We start from the raw sequence: 16,118 nt of genomic DNA, 5'->3' as shown, positions 1-16,118 counted from the left end.
ATTAAAATATTCACTTAATAAGCCACCAATATTTTCCTTTATCATTTTGACACAAGTAGATTCCGGTTGGCAGGGCAGTGTTCTGTTAGCTTTCCCACAGCTGAAATTCCATAAGGTAGCAACAAAAATAGTTACCTCTACTTGAAGGGAAGCTGACATCTAAAACAATGGACAAGGGGCAGCAAGACCACTCCCAGGCCATCAGGTCTTGCTGGACTCAGAGCGTCTCTTCAGCGACTTTACGGCCGGGTTCACTCTAGAATTTCAGTAATCAGGCTTGTAAGAATTCGGTACAATATTTTGTGCATACAACATACGGATATAGTTCACGCAATATATAACTTGAGGTCTCAAGATATTACTTATGCCAATAAAATCTTCTTTGCAGAAGATTAAAAAGATACAGCTTTATGGGACTTCAGGGGCTCCATATAAGGTAGCTTCAGAAGAGGAAAGCTGCTTACTTCAACATGCTTCTATAAATTTGAAGGCAAATTCTTGAAAGCAGAGATCTCTTTAGGTGTTGTTTCAAATACGACTAGAGAAAGTACACATTCAGTTTCCATATCTCATCAGTGAGTGGGAACCATAGGAATGACCTATGGAATGAGCAGTGGAAGGCATGTATATGCACTTTTATTTTTGAATGATAATACAGCTTTCTATATTGGCTGTACCTAAGCAATGCTGAACTATGATTGGTCTCTCTTATGAATTTATTATAGTTTGATCTGCGTATCGAGTAAAGAGGACTTGTTGGAAAATTTAGGAAGTCAAAAATGTGCTCTTTGACCTAAAAACAGACTGGGGTAAAAGTAGACAAATGAAATAATGTACTTAAGTAAAGAAACAAAGTAGTTGTACTTCATTATATTAAACCTCAGTATATGGCATACGATAAAGGAAGTATATAGGACTGAATGCGTATTTTACTACTGTGAAGGGATCTGGTCAAATGGTTATAGTTTTTTATCTGATGGTGAGGAATTACTAATCTGGGGTCTTTCAGGATGACAGTACCCCCTATGCAGAGGGAATTAATGTGGGTAAAGGGTATTTAGAGCATGGCCAAAAGGTATACTATAATTCATGAGACCCCTGATCTCAACTGACACTTAGGAAAATCTGCAATCACACCTTCTATAGTGAATTTTCCCCAGCTACATTATCAATGTGTCAAATGCTGGAATTTTTCTTGGAAAAATGGAGACATATCCCTCCCATACAGTTGCTGAAAGATGTATGTTTAAAAAATTGCTTGCAAAAATGTCTAACCCACATGTTATACCAAATCATTTTCTCCACTTTAATCTTTCTTCAGCATGCTGACGGGGGTATTTGTTGTAATTAAAGAAATCTATGTTTAAATGTCAAGTTTGCTGCCAATGTAAATTTAAACTGTAGTGATTTTTCTTTTCTTCAAAATATAATGCACTTTTTTGGGATGTTGTTCAAGATGCCTTCAAATTTAAAGATTTAAGTACTAAATAATTATGTTTTTGAGCTCTAAACAATTTGAAGAAATTAACAGATCATTTTTAACTATCCCACGACCATGCTCAGTATTAAGCACGCTCAACATGGTATTTATTGTATGGTATTAACTATGGCACTATTTTTGAAAAGCCAACTTCATATACATATATTTAATATTTATATTAAAATGCTGCATTTTTAGTATATTTTTTAGCAGTGATGTTTCCAGATTATTTATTATTTGTCTTTGTTTCATTTTATTCTTGATTATTTAGATTAACACCTGTAACAGAAAATAAACTTCGCCTACATTATAGACGTGCCCTGAGAAACAGTGGTGACCCCTATAAAAGAGCAGTATACTGCTTGATTGGCAAATGTGACATTGCTGATAACCACAGTGAAATTGCAGACAAAACCGAAGACTATCTGTGGCTTAAGGTAAAATGAATTTAAATATTTTTTTAGTAATAGCAAACTATTGGGAGCCAGTTACTGGTAAATCCAGTTTCTTTAATATACATCCATCCATCCATTTTCCAACCCGCTGAATCCGAACACAGGGTCACGGGGGTCTGCTGGAGCCAATCCCAGCCAACACAGGGTACAAGGCAGGGAACCAATCAAGGGTGCCATCCCACCGCAGGACACACACAAACACACCCACACACCAAGCACACACACTAGGGCCAATTTAGAATCACCAATCCACCATGTCTTTGGACTGTGGGAGGAAACCAGAGTGCCCAGAGGAAACCCACGCAGACACGGGGAGAACATGCAAACTCCACGCAGGGAGGACCCGGGAAGCGAACCCGGGTCTCCTAACTGCGAGGCAGCAGCGCTACCACCGTGCCGCCCCCTTTAGTATACATTGTTTGTCATATTGGTCTTTAAAGTTAAATTATCTCAAAGCTACTGAGTTGATGTATAATGAGGGTTTTGCTTTAGTGAGTACTTCTTCACAAAATGCCTAAACTGATTTAAGTCTGTAGCCCTTAATATTCCCCCTTATACTTTCAAGCAGCCCAGTAATCTAAAGTTTAATTTTCTAGTTCATTTCATCTATATCTTTCATGTTAGCATTATTTTGTGATTCTAAATCAACCCGCTAGGTACCTGTGTGCCTAGTGATAGACTCTGCCCTGTGTTTCTGCCTTGCACCTAATTGCTATTCGGATACATGGAACCTTATTTATTGCTTTGTTGTAGATATGTTTTTTTTCTGAGATTATTACTGAGAAAGTTCCACCCAAACAATATGTGGTTATCACTTTATAAGTGCTTCACTTCATCTCCTAATTTCAGTCAATAGGACATTTCAAAGCTTTTTGCATAAGACAAATATGGGCACATTTATGCAAGTTCCAAACCAATGATCAGACAGATTACTTTAAACGTATTGTTTAAAGTTAAAATAATTGTTTAAAGTTAACTTAAGAATGTTTACCCACAAAAGTAAATTAATTTATGATGGTTAGTTTATTCTGTTCACCCCATTTTGTTAACCAAGTTGTTGATTGAACTTATAAAGAAAGTGATTTTTTTATATTGTTTAAAATAATGCTGTCTGAACCATAATGCAACACAAATTTTAGCCGTATGAGTGGTGAAAGTGCAGGCCTTTGTCCATGGATAAATAACACAACATATGTCTGCTTACAGATTGGTGGTAGCAAGGCTACTAAAACAGGTGAACACCCTGACAAAAATAATCAGTTTTTAATATTATTATAGGTTAGTGAGCATAATAACATAGCTCTTCTCTGCTTTGCAGATATGTGAGAGTAAAGCCATGGTAGTAGGTGAAAATTCTGGGGAAAAAAAAGTGCTTCAGATATTTCACAAGCTCCAGAATAAGCAAATCACGTGACAAATCATGCTCCCATAATGTTATACTTGTTCACTTGCCCACAAGAAAAGAGAAATATGTTTTTGTTAAGATGAGTAGTATACTTCTTTTTGGGAGGAGTCATTTTATCTCTCCATGTTTTCACAAACATCTGAAGTGAACGGCTGGAAAGCTGAATATAATTAGTCATCTGCACATTCCCACTTTTAGGACTCTAAATACAAATATTGTTTGCTTTCAGTTACACCAAGTTTGTTTTGAGGAAGAATGCAGCACTTCTCCACAGGATAGACAAACATTACCCCAACTCCAAAAGCAGCTTCTTGAAGACTATGGTAGGTTTATACAGTAATGTGAAAACATTAAAATAAAGTGGTTCTTTTGTGTTTACACTGGAAGAATATAATTTGTTTTTACACAGTTTTGTATAACTTTGATCACATAAAGATTTAAAAAGTGTAAACTGTAATATAAAAATGAAAAAGAGCGAAGTGAATCATAACTAAAGGCAATTTACCATTATAAATGTTGTAAAAGGATAACACATTTGGTATTTAATAATGCTTTGCAAGAATTGTAAATATGACCCTTATCAACATGGCGCCTGTGAATGATGACATGTCTATGTTACACTGGTAATTCTATGTACAGTGTCCCTGCAATAATATTTGAAGTCAATATGGCTGTATACACGGCCAGGCGTGCATCACAACTGAGACCCAATGAATACCACCCTGATATTAAAAGTGATATTTTGTACTTAACCTGATATGCACCCTTTTCTCTCAAGTTCAAACTGCTTGTGGATAAAGCAAAATAATAGTATCTGTGGTATTAAATGTTAAATTAATATTGTGAATCAAGGTGATCTGTATTTTCTGTGGAACATAATGCATCTAGTTTATTGTTAGTGTTTGTGTTAAGTAGAGACAATCCAGTCACCCACATTCTATATAGAAAAACATTCTTCAACATGGCATATACGTTTTCTCAGACTCTTCTGTGGGTTCCTTCACCCTTGGTACTGAAGATATGGTTTGATCAGTCTCTGCCTATGAGTCACAGTATAACTTTTTTTACGAGTTAAAAATGTCAGTTATATAAAATGAATAGGATATGAAGGATAAAAAATGTATATTTCTTCTAATTTTAATTATGTTTGTTCTTGTGCAGGCGAGACTCACTTCGCTGCTAGTCAGCACCCTTTTCTTTATTTCCAAGTGCTGTTCTTGACTGCCCAATTTGAAGCTGCCATTGCATTTCTCTTCCGCATTGAGCGTCTACGTAGCCATGCTGTCCATGTTGCTCTTGTGTTATATGAGCTGAAGCTCCTGTTGAAATCCTCTGGTCAGAGTGCTCAGCTCTGTAAGTATTATAAACAATTTATTTATCATTCTTTCAGTTTAATAAGCAATAAGGTACTAGGTAAAAATGTAAACATTACAAGAGCTTTCCTTTTCCTTTTTCGACTTAGGCAATTAATAAAGAGAATTATTATAGTAGTAAGTAAATTAATTTGATTTTTTGTTTGGAAAAATTAGGGCTCCAAATATATCTTCACTTCTTAAGTGACAAAATATGATCTTACTTTATAATTTACCCCATGCTCATACTACCCTGTGTATGAAGAGATGCATTTTGGTTTCTAGTCCCCTTATATTCCACCAATATCCAAGCATATTCTTAGCCATTTAACTGTAAAAATTCTAAAGAATTTAATGTGTTGATGCTTATGACATAACAACATATTATTTTTGAAATCTGCTTAATCCAGTTCATGTTCAATAGGGAGCTTTAGAATATCCTGGCAGCACTAGGCAAAGGAAAGGTGTCACAGGGCCAATGTTGCACTGTCGGTCAAACTAGCTTGCACATCTTTGGGAAGCTGGATGGAATCCTGGAGTACTGGTAGGACAACCCACACAGGCAACAAATGGGCAAAGAATCCCAACCTATGAAACAGCAACTCTGACCACTGTGCCGCAGTGATTTCTCTCAGTGCCTATGGGAGTTTTAAAAATCTTGTTTCAGCCCTTCAAGCTTTTTTGGCAGCAGACTAAAGAAATTTAATTTCCAAGTTTTATAAAACAGAACATTCAGTATAATTAAGTCCAGAGGTACAGCTAATTGCTTTTGCTAGTAACCTTCTTAAGCAGCCATGTCTGTTATGATAATGTGACCTGAACTACATAGTATACTCCAAATGGAGTTTTACTAGTAAATAAAACTAGTAAAGCTTGAACATGATGTTCATTACTGTGCATTTTTCATATTTTTCTATATTTTTACTATCCTTTATATTCATTCTGCACACTTCCTTTTGAGAGAAAATTTAAGTAAACATAAACTCGAGGCCACTATGTTATATAGTATAGATGCATCAACAACTACATACATATTATTAGCTTCTTAAAGCCATCTTTATCCAAACTTGTACTTACCCTTGTATTTCATAAATAAATTGTAACTGGCAGTAGGTATATGGAGTATAATAATGAATACAGAGGAAGTGGAAGCTTTTGGATATAGTTATACTGTACCCATTCTTCAATAACTGAACAAAGTCACAGAAGTCAAAACATAAGATCCTTAAGTATTGTGGTGGAATATTTGTGGTGTTAGTTTGACAAGGCATACTATATATATTAGGTTTGCTGTTTTGATATTTACATTTTGATGTAACAGTTGATTAAAAGGGACTACAGTTTCTAGTCATCTCATTTTAAAACAATTCTTTCTTTAGTTGAGGTAATTCATTCATACTCACTTAATATCACATGGGAAAGTATGCTATTTAGGTAAAATTTTATTGAGGCTTGTGTTTCTTTGGTTTGCTTAGCTTTTGGTTTGTAGTTTTTACATACTTATTAATGTTTTATCCACAGTAAGCCAAGAACCTGGTGATCCCCACATGATACGACGACTGAATTTCATCCGATTACTCATGTTGTATACACGCAAGTTTGAATCAACTGACCCCAGAGAAGCACTACAGTACTTTTTTTTCCTTCGGTAATTTTTTTTCATATGCACACAAAGGTGTTTTATTTTTTTTTATATATGTTTTTATATATATGTATGTATAATTTATGTGCGTATGTGTGTGCGTGTGCATGTGTGTGTATATACAGTGCCTTCAGAAAGAGTTAAGACACCATCACGTTTTACATTTTGCAATGTTTCAGCCTGGTGCTAAAATTATTTAAATACATTTTTCAGACATATTAAGCCACAAGGATTTTAGAAATATTTACAAAATTATTAGAAATAAACTGGTTTGAATAATTTCTGAGTCTGAATAATTTTCTGATTGTAATACTAGGGGGCTTCGCTCGCCAAACCTTAGGTTTGGTTAACCGGATATACAATTTTAAGAGATTATTTTTATGGGAATTGTTACATATGCATTATTTTCACATTTATTTTAAAACTTTAGTTATAACAATATTTGGAATTAACTTTTCTTCAAGATCTCATTGAATTTTGATTCCGTGTTGGACTTACATTGTGACAACGCAACGTATAACTGCCTGTGAGTGAATATTGTTTCTTTCTCTCTAAAAAATGAGTTTTTTGAAAGTTTGTCCATGCTCTTTCTTCTTCACTTAGTCGTTGACGTGTCATCTAGAACATATAAAATTATTGTCCTGATAAAATTTATAAGAGCTGAGAGCACAGGAACTGTGTCTGACAAAAGCATTCACATGACTGTGGTTTTGTTTGAAAAAAGTTGTTAGTATTAGGGCGTGACTTGAAAGAATCTCATGTTAAAAGTCTCAGTTTCACGGGACTTCATACCACACCAACATTTTTGGAATCTTTTTATTTCTCGGTGGCAACATGACTTAGACGATCTACAAGTCTCCAACTTAAAGTTTAAATCCAAACAATATATTCAATATCTTTTTTCGCTGTTCCATTATTTCACCGAGTAATAATTTCCATTTGTTCGCAGTAATGCGATCTTTACTATCCTTTTTATTGAGACTTTCAAATTTTCGTACTTCCATTATCTCTAACCTGTTCTGCATGTGGACCGTGCCAACATTTTTGAATTCTTTACAACGTTGTACTTTGTCATCAGCTCTTTGTCCTTTATTTCTGGCCCCAGGCATGGACTCGTCTCGCGGGACTTATAAGTGTCTCTCTGTGAAAATCGTCTCGTCTTCTTCCAAGATTTTTTTATAAGAGAGATATGATACATATATAGTACATCTATCTATCTATCTATCTATCTATCTATCTATCTATCTATCTATCTATCTATCTATCTATCTATCTATCTATCTATCTATCTATCTATCTATAGAATTTATGATCGGGGCCCAACATTCCTTTCTTAAGTTATTGTTTTGTGGCTTTCGATAGCTGACTTGAGATTTAGAACACACAATGTCTGCAATTATTTTCTTGTGTTGTCCTTTCCTTCATCCTTCTTCCATGGTCTAGCCAACTGTATGTTTGTTTTCTTCATTCTGACCTCATTCCATCTGTTTCAAAATATTTGCAGCTAAGAAGTGCATAGAGGCTGCATTGCTTTTTCTGCAAAGACTTACAGATCATTATAATCAGCCCCCCTTGTGCTTTGCTGATACTGTGCATCCTGTGATAGCCAAAAAGGTCATACCACTAATTATTCTATATTGGGCAATTGCTGAGCAGGGGAATCATATATATATATATATATATATATATATATATATATATATATATATATATATATATATATATATATATATATATATATATAATATATGATTCCTGAGGAAAATATACACGTTTGTATTTCACATCTGTTGTGTGCTGTCCTTCAGTCAAGACCTATAACTATTCTCAGGATTGTGTAAGCTAAAAACATCTACAGTGTGCTATTACGTATAACTGTAATTATACATGATTTGCCTACAGTGCCTCCACTGAAATACCTTAATAGTGCTTTTACTTGATACAGCATGGGAGAATGATTAAGGCTTTAACCCCCTCTCATACTAATACTGCAGTTCTGTTTGACATAATACATTTATTTATTTCACTAATGTACTGTCAACAATCCTTAGTAATGATAAGGTTAGCATCATGCAATGAAGTTTGGGAAAAAGCCACAAAATTTATATTTGTGAGAATAGAGAGAAAAGCCAAGCAAAATGACACCTTGTGAGAAAATACACTTGATGTGAGGTAATTCCGGTAATATTAAATACCTGTCTCTGCCACATGTTTAAGATTTTTATAATTCTGTTTTAGCTGAAAGTTGTCTTCTACCCACTTCAATAAGTACTCTGTTACAGTCAGGTGGCCATAATACAATCTTAGATATTAACATTAGATAGATAGGTAGACAGAGTGAGTATCTGTCAGTCAGTCAGTCAATCAAATCCCAAGGGGAAATTCACGTACTCCAGCAGCAGCATATTGATAAAAAAGCAGATATAACAGACAATAACTTTGTATAATGTTAACATTAATCCTCCCCGAGTGGAATTGAAGAGTCCCATAGTCTGGGGGAGGAACGATCTCCTCAGTCTGTCAGTGGAGCAGGACAGTGGCAGTATTCTGTCGCTGAAGCTGCTCCTATGTCTGGAGATGATACTGTTTAGTGGATGCAGTGGATTCTCCATGATTGACATGAGCCTGCTCAGTGCCCGTCGCTCTGCCATGGATGTCAAACTGTCCAGCTCTGTGCCTACAATAGAGCCTGCCTTCCTCACCAGTTTGTCCAGGCGTGAGGCGTCCCTCTTCTTTATGCTGCTTCCCCAGCACACCGCTGTGTAGAAGAGGGCGATTGCCACAACCGTCTGATAGAACATCTGCAGCATCTTATTGCAGATGTTGAAAGACGCCAGCCTTCTAAGGAAGTATAGTCGGCTCTGTCCTGTCTTGCACAGAGCATCAGTATTGGCAGTCCAGTCCAATTAAATATCCATTATGTAGGTATTTTTTACATATAAATCTGTTTCTGTGCTGTATTGCATTACTCCAGTAGATTTATATATCTGTTGTGGTTAAATTGCATTGTATAATTTAGATATTTTTTAGTTTGTGCCCTCACACTCATTTGTCTAATGCCATACCTTGTATTTTCAAACAATAGCACAGAATAATCTTTAAGATTATTAATAGTTGAAGTAAGAATGTTATTAAGGTAAACAAGAAAAGAGTATTTTAATTGAGCTTTAATTGCAGATTTCACTGTATGTTTTCAGTATTAAAAATCTTTGATGACAGAAGCCTATCATGGATTCAGAGTCTCACCACTGAAACAGTTGATACCCTATCCCTTACCTCCAAAAAGCAAGAATGGGGTACAGTGCGTAAGAAGCAATCATTCAAGAGCACTGAAATAGCCAAAATGATAGTAATGGTTCAGCATGTTCAGTTAGTTGAGAACAGTGATAAAAGCCTTCTAGATTTAAAAAAATCTTCATAAGGTAATATAGTTTTCACTTATTTAAAATTAAAATTTTACTCTTGTGTGTGGTTAAGGATTCGTCCAGGTGAGCAAGGTGAAACAGCATGGTAACAGTATAGTGTAGATTCTCACATCAGAATTCCATATGCCTCTTACTTGAAATGGAGCTTTTGACAACTTTTTGTGCTGATCCCAAGACAGTTTGATAAATACAAGATGGTTAGCCAGGTTGCCTTAAGCATCCCTAAAATATGTGTCTTAGGCATCCCTAATCTAAAGGGCTACCTCAGTGGGACACAGTATGGCAGGGAAGAATATGTCAAGTCTGCTACAAAAGAAGTTGACATCATGTTTTGTTTTTTTTTTATCTGTAAAATTAGCTTAGGTTAAAACAAGTATATTAGTGTTCATGGAGATTTTTGTTTGGTTTTACTGATGTTAATAATAAAAAATAATTCTTTACATTTATATAACACTTTTCTCACTATTCAAAGCACTCGCCATGCAGGGAGGACCCAGGACACGAACCCATGATCTCCTTACTGTGAGGCCACTGTACGACCTGCGAGGATGTTTATTTACTTAATAGGCCCGGCTCAAAATCTTTTGACCATCCCTTACATAATCTTACCAAAACTAATCTTACATTTATATTTAATACACATTGAATTAATGAGTGTGAGTCAGTAATTTAAAGGACCATGTCATTACTGGGGAAAAAAAATTCCACACCTCAGATTGTTTATCCTGGTAAACTGCAAGAGGTGCAGTGGTGAGTAAAAATGTTGATTAAAGGGTTTGTCTTCTGCTACATCTTAAAATTAAGTTGGTTTTATTTTTTGTTTGAATGATGCTTCTGGGCTAATTTTAAGCTGTGCAGATATAATGGGTCAAAAAACAAAGTTTGCATGTCTCTGTAGGTCACTCCATTCGGCTTGGCCAAATGCTGTTTCAGAGCTAATAAAATCTCAGGGACACTGATACATCTGATGTATATTTTATGTTAAAAATACATCAAAGATTAGGTACTAATTATGTTCCTTTGACAAACCCAGTTTGACTATATGAAATAAAACAGCACAGTGTTTTATATTTGGTTTATGAGATCTTTGAATTTTGCTGTTGGTGTACAATGAGATATAGAATTTAAATGAGAAAGACTGATCTGGATCCTGGTCTGACATTGTAGACAGGGACTCTTTCTCTGTAATTCCAGGAAGCTAGCTAACATTAACAGAATTTACAAAATGTGCAATATTTCTAAATCTTGACTGTAACAAGACACAACTGATACACTTTTTAGGAATAATGTACATTTATCTTCTGTGCATGTAGCATATTTAGAATTTTGCAGAAATGTTTCTGCCAAGGAGTAAGCAAAAACAATTGCCTTCATAAACTCATGGTAACCTGCCTTTAGATGTTATGTTTTTAGATATCAATTCAGTAGCTATACAAAATAAATACAAATGATTTTGAACCCTAGCCTGATGGGAATTAGCATGTTGTGCATTTTCCTCTATACTCTGGTTTTCTTTCCTCAGTTGTGAGATGTGTGTGCTGGGATGAGTAGAAAATCTAAATTAGCCTGGTTTGAGTGCACCCTGTAATTAACTACATCTAGAATTTGTCTACCTTTCACCATGAGCTGATAGTGCAGGTTTCCAAGCCCCCCACCCTGCAAGCCTAATCTTTGGATTTAGCCTGTTCAAAAAATGATAAAATGGATGGAAGAGAAATAAGAAATGTTTTTCAAATGTGTTCAGCCTATTCATAGTAAAAGCAATCCTTGACAAAGCCAGTGCTTATCTCTGCAGTGTAGAACACTTTACAGTTAACATTACCATTCCCACAAAAGTCTTTTCCAAAAAAATAATAAACTAAATTAAGTACTCTCTATCATTTGTAGTAGTTTAAATGATTTTACATAATTAAGTTTTATTTTGAAAAATTTCATTGGATTAAGTAGTTGTTCATGTTCTCCTGTAAGGCCTCAGTGTAACCTCAAAAGAGTTTTTGATAGGTGATCCTTGACTCAGAATGGTTGATTATTTATTCCTTTTACTTTTGCCCTTTCTAGAAATGAGAAAGACAGCCAAGGGGAGAGCATGTTCATGCGCTGTGTCAGCGAGCTCGTCATCGAGAGCAAAGAGGTACATATCCAAATTTGAAAGCTTTTGCATTTTTTATGAATTGGCTTTACCTGATTCAGAATAGTTGCACTAGTGTTTTAATTTATTTCCATTATGTTATATAGAAGATGTAATCCTATGGTACAGTGGTACCTGGAGTCAAACCTCCACAGGCACATTGTGTTATATATAAAGTGTCACAATATCTTTAAAAAATATTTGTCATATATAATTTTTTTATCCATATATATCTTTTGCAGTTTGACATGCTTCTTGGACGATTAGAAAAGGACGGGACCAGAAAGGTACAATCATTTTATCATCCCTAAAAAGAAGGTTAAGCAAATTAATATATATTCTACAATACATATAACTTTTTATTTATAGGCTACTTTACATTGGTCTACTTTTTTCTTAACAATTGTAGAAGATGTGCATTATAATTATAGCAAGTAATTTGGTAAACTTAAATATGCAGAAAGTTAATGCTGAATGATGCAATTGGATAATAAATGCAATTATACATTTTTATATCTTGGGAAAAAAAATACCAAATTTTAATTTGTGTAGTATAGTTAATAAATGAAAAGGTTTAATTTGAGTTGTTAAAATGTTTTAATTACTTCATTTATTTTATAGCCTCCAGTTTGTAGCAGAGATTTTGTATATTATATGGTGTATAATACTAGTTTATCCTCTTTTCCTGTTTTCTTTATTAGTCTGGTGTCATTGATAAGTTTGTTGGTGACACAAAAGCCATCACATACAAAGTAGCACAAGAAGCAGAAAACAAAGGGATATTTGAAGAAGCTGTAAAATTGTATGACCTTGCAAAGGTAAAGTTCTTATTTTGATTGTGAGACAAAGTTTACTGTCTTATTCAAACACACTTTTATTGGATTGTTTGGAAAAATGCAAAATTGGTCCAGTATGGGCACATATGCCATGGTTTCCCGAAATTTTCTGCTGTTCAATCCAAGATTAGTTTCTGCCTTGCACCAGTTGCTTCCTATAACTGTGTACAAAATAAATTGGGTTTATAAAATTGATGGGTGGATGAACAAACCAATTATTAGATCAGGCTCACATGGGTCGGACATTTCATTTACCGTAATAAGGGAAGGATATATGGATATTTCAAAAGACAACTTTTTTTTTTAAACAAGTTTTAAGGTTAGAAGACTTTCACATATGCATGATTAGTCTCTGATACTTTTTTCTGGTTAGCTGCCATTCTTATTCCATTAATATTTATGAAGAATGTAGCAAGACTACAATATCAGATCAATTATGGATTTTGTGTAAATAAAAGAAAACCCAGAAAACACCACAGAGTAAAAATTAATATTTCACATATATGAATGACATTTATGAAACATTTGTGGAGAGGAAATGTAGGCGCTTGACTTTAGTTTTGGATATATTTGTGTTTAACTATAAATTGATTAATGAGGTTGATGCCCCTAACTTTTTGGTACGTAGAATCATAAAGTAAAAAAATAAACACTTAAAATTTCCACCATATTAGGTTTTATAAAATTCAGAAAATTTATTCTAAACATTATAGAGTATTTTACTAAATTTACATTTGATTATAGCTTGTCAGGATTCAACCTTTAGGAAAAACAAAAAGAGGCCTGGTGCACTTAATTTGCACTTAATTTTTTTTTTTTTTGTAGTGACAGGGAGAGACAAACAGTACATCATTATTTCCCTCTGAGCCTATCCAGGAAAACTAATAAAAACCCTTTAAGGTAATCTGTAAAGGTGTACTTCATCTTTTCATCCTTCCAAACCTCCTGCCTACAAAAAAGGCAAAAATGGAAGAGCAGTGAAAAATGCAAAAAAAAAAACAAAATGCAAAAGATAAACAGAAGGCACTAGCAAGAACAAAAAACACACACAGCAAAGAATGTCCTAAACATTCCACAAAAATCAGGAAAAAGTAGACTACTCACCTTCGGCATGTCACCTCTTTTAAATGCAAGGTAAACACAAGCACTGCAGAGCAGCTGCCTTCACAAATTCACACATCTTACATACAACCCATGCAGCCAGCCTAATATTTATAACAGCTGCAGCAACACAAGCAAACATGGGAGGCAGCCAGCAAATGTTATCAGTGCACAATGATTATCAATAAATAAATAAAACACACAATAAAAGTAATAAAACCATCTCTGAAACCCCTGCACAGAAGGTAAGAAGAACATTTAAGGATAAGGATTAATGAATGACTACAAGGAAAAATTAAAGATCTGGCTGAGTTTTTTTTAGCACTGAATGATGAATGAGGCTTCAGAAATGTGCAGTATTTCCCTGAGACAACAGAGGGCAGGCTTCCTAGATATTAACACAGATGTTGAAGTCCCCTGTAGTAGTGAGAGTGAGCACAGGCTGGAATAACAAAGTTGGCAACATCTTCTGGCTGCTTTAGGGCCCATAGACCCAGGAAGAATTTTATAATACTAATTAAACACAGTTACTCCTGCAACATATAGTAGGAGTGTTCTGCTAGGGAATGTGGAGCAAATGTTGACCTGGCAGGGTTGCTTTCTAAATACTGACAGATTTCAGCTGGTTCCTTGGCTTTCTATGCCTTTTTGCACCTCCATGTGTTCAAAGCTAATTCCCTGTGTTGTTCTATTTTATTTCACATAACGTAATTTATGGACTTATTTGTTTTGATTTCTTTGTATGTGTGGATTGCTTGGGTTGTTACCAACATCTGGTGAAAATGTCATGTCAGTAGCTCAATTAGAAATTGTTCATGTTTTCAATATTTATTTTCACCAGTGTATATATCGCTCAGCGACTACTGTGCACTTCTTACTATTGAAAGGAAAGAGACTGACAAACTACTTAAGTGTTTTTTCAGGTGAAGGTCATATGTTTGAAAATACACATACTGACATGGGAATTTCTAGGACTAGCTAAGGGGAAATCAGTCTCTCAAATTACTTATAAATATGTGTTTATTTTTCCCTCTTTCTCTTCCAGAACCCAGATAAAGTGCTGGAGCTGATGAACAAACTTCTGAGTCCTGTAATATCGCAAGTGAGTGCTCCTCAGTCCAACAAAGAACGATTAAAAAACATGGCTTTGGCAATTGCTGAGCGGTAAGTAGAACAAAGTTTGTTCTTGTTGAATAATATATGTTTTAACAATAACATAATTTATATTGAAAAATTGTCTATTAATTTGTAACATAATTTTTGTCTTACAGCTATAGATCTCAGAGTATTTCTGCTGAAAGCTCAATCAACAGCACTTTCTATCTCCTCCTGGATCTTATAACATTTTTTGATGAATACCATGCTGGCCACATTGATAGGTCATATGATGTGAGTGTTTTACTTCTATAGATAAATACACTATAGGAATAAAAGTATGTGTACATCCCTCCAAATCACTGAGTTCGGGTGTTTCAGCTGCACTCATTGTTAACATGTGCATAATTTCAAGCAATAGCCATGCTATCTCTGTTGACAAACGTTGGCAGAAGAATGGGTCATACTGAAGAGATCATTGAGTTTAAATGTGGCACTGTTACAGATTGCCACCTTTGTCACAAGTCAGAACATGAAATGTCTGCTCTGCTAGATCTGCCCAGTTCAACTAAAACTGCTGTTATTGTGACATGGAGGCATCTATGAGCAGCAACAGCTCAGGCACAAAGTGATAGAATATGCAAACTCACAAAATGGGACCACCAAGTGCTAAAGTGCATAGCACATAAAACTGTAAATCAAATCAAATTTTATTTGTCATATACAATTTTACATTCAGTACAATATGTAGTAAAAAATGCTTAGTTGTTAAACTGCAATGAGTAGAATATAAAATAACAATAAAATAAAAAAAAATAAAAAATTAAATGACAGTAATTGTATGCATTTTATTAAAATTATAAAAATATGTAATAAATAAGTAGATAATAAACAATACAAGAGAATTAACAGATAAGGGTATTATATAGCTCTAGACACTGTCCTCATTTAGGATGCAGATGCACCGTGGAAAGAAGCTCCTCCTCATTCTCTCTGAAGTGATCGTCAGGCAGCAGTTGTGTTTTCCTTATCGCAGCTCAGACAAGAGGTCATTGTTGGGATGGCTAGTATCTCCATATTAGTGACCATGGTTTTGGAATAGAATACCCAGCAAACTCATAAATGTGTAATTGTCAGGTGTTCACAAATTTTTAACCATATACTGTATATTAGCCTTTTGGAAACACGTATTTTACATT

The 16,118-nt window shown here is 34.7% G+C and overlaps 1 protein-coding gene across 5 annotated transcripts in view; it reads left to right on the top strand.

Moving 5' to 3' along the window:
• nup93 (nucleoporin 93) overlaps nucleotides 1–16,118 on the top strand; it is a 77,464-nt gene that overhangs the window by 58,956 nt on the left and 2,390 nt on the right. For all 5 annotated transcript variants that reach the window (XM_028809374.1, XM_028809373.1, XM_028809375.2 and 2 more), the window contains 9 exons: nucleotides 1,752–1,917; nucleotides 3,570–3,663; nucleotides 4,502–4,693; nucleotides 6,214–6,340; nucleotides 11,818–11,890; nucleotides 12,130–12,174; nucleotides 12,589–12,705; nucleotides 14,870–14,988; nucleotides 15,096–15,213. In XM_028809374.1, the coding sequence (XP_028665207.1) occupies nucleotides 1,752–1,917; nucleotides 3,570–3,663; nucleotides 4,502–4,693; nucleotides 6,214–6,340; nucleotides 11,818–11,890; nucleotides 12,130–12,174; nucleotides 12,589–12,705; nucleotides 14,870–14,988; nucleotides 15,096–15,213 (1,051 nt within the window). The remainder of the gene's footprint in view (nucleotides 1–1,751; nucleotides 1,918–3,569; nucleotides 3,664–4,501; nucleotides 4,694–6,213; nucleotides 6,341–11,817; nucleotides 11,891–12,129; nucleotides 12,175–12,588; nucleotides 12,706–14,869; nucleotides 14,989–15,095; nucleotides 15,214–16,118) is intronic.

This window comes from Erpetoichthys calabaricus, chromosome 9, assembly GCF_900747795.2.
Source record: "Erpetoichthys calabaricus chromosome 9, fErpCal1.3, whole genome shotgun sequence".
Classification (NCBI taxonomy): Eukaryota; Metazoa; Chordata; class Cladistia; order Polypteriformes; family Polypteridae; genus Erpetoichthys; species Erpetoichthys calabaricus.
This window is presented reverse-complemented; position numbering and strand designations above follow the sequence as displayed.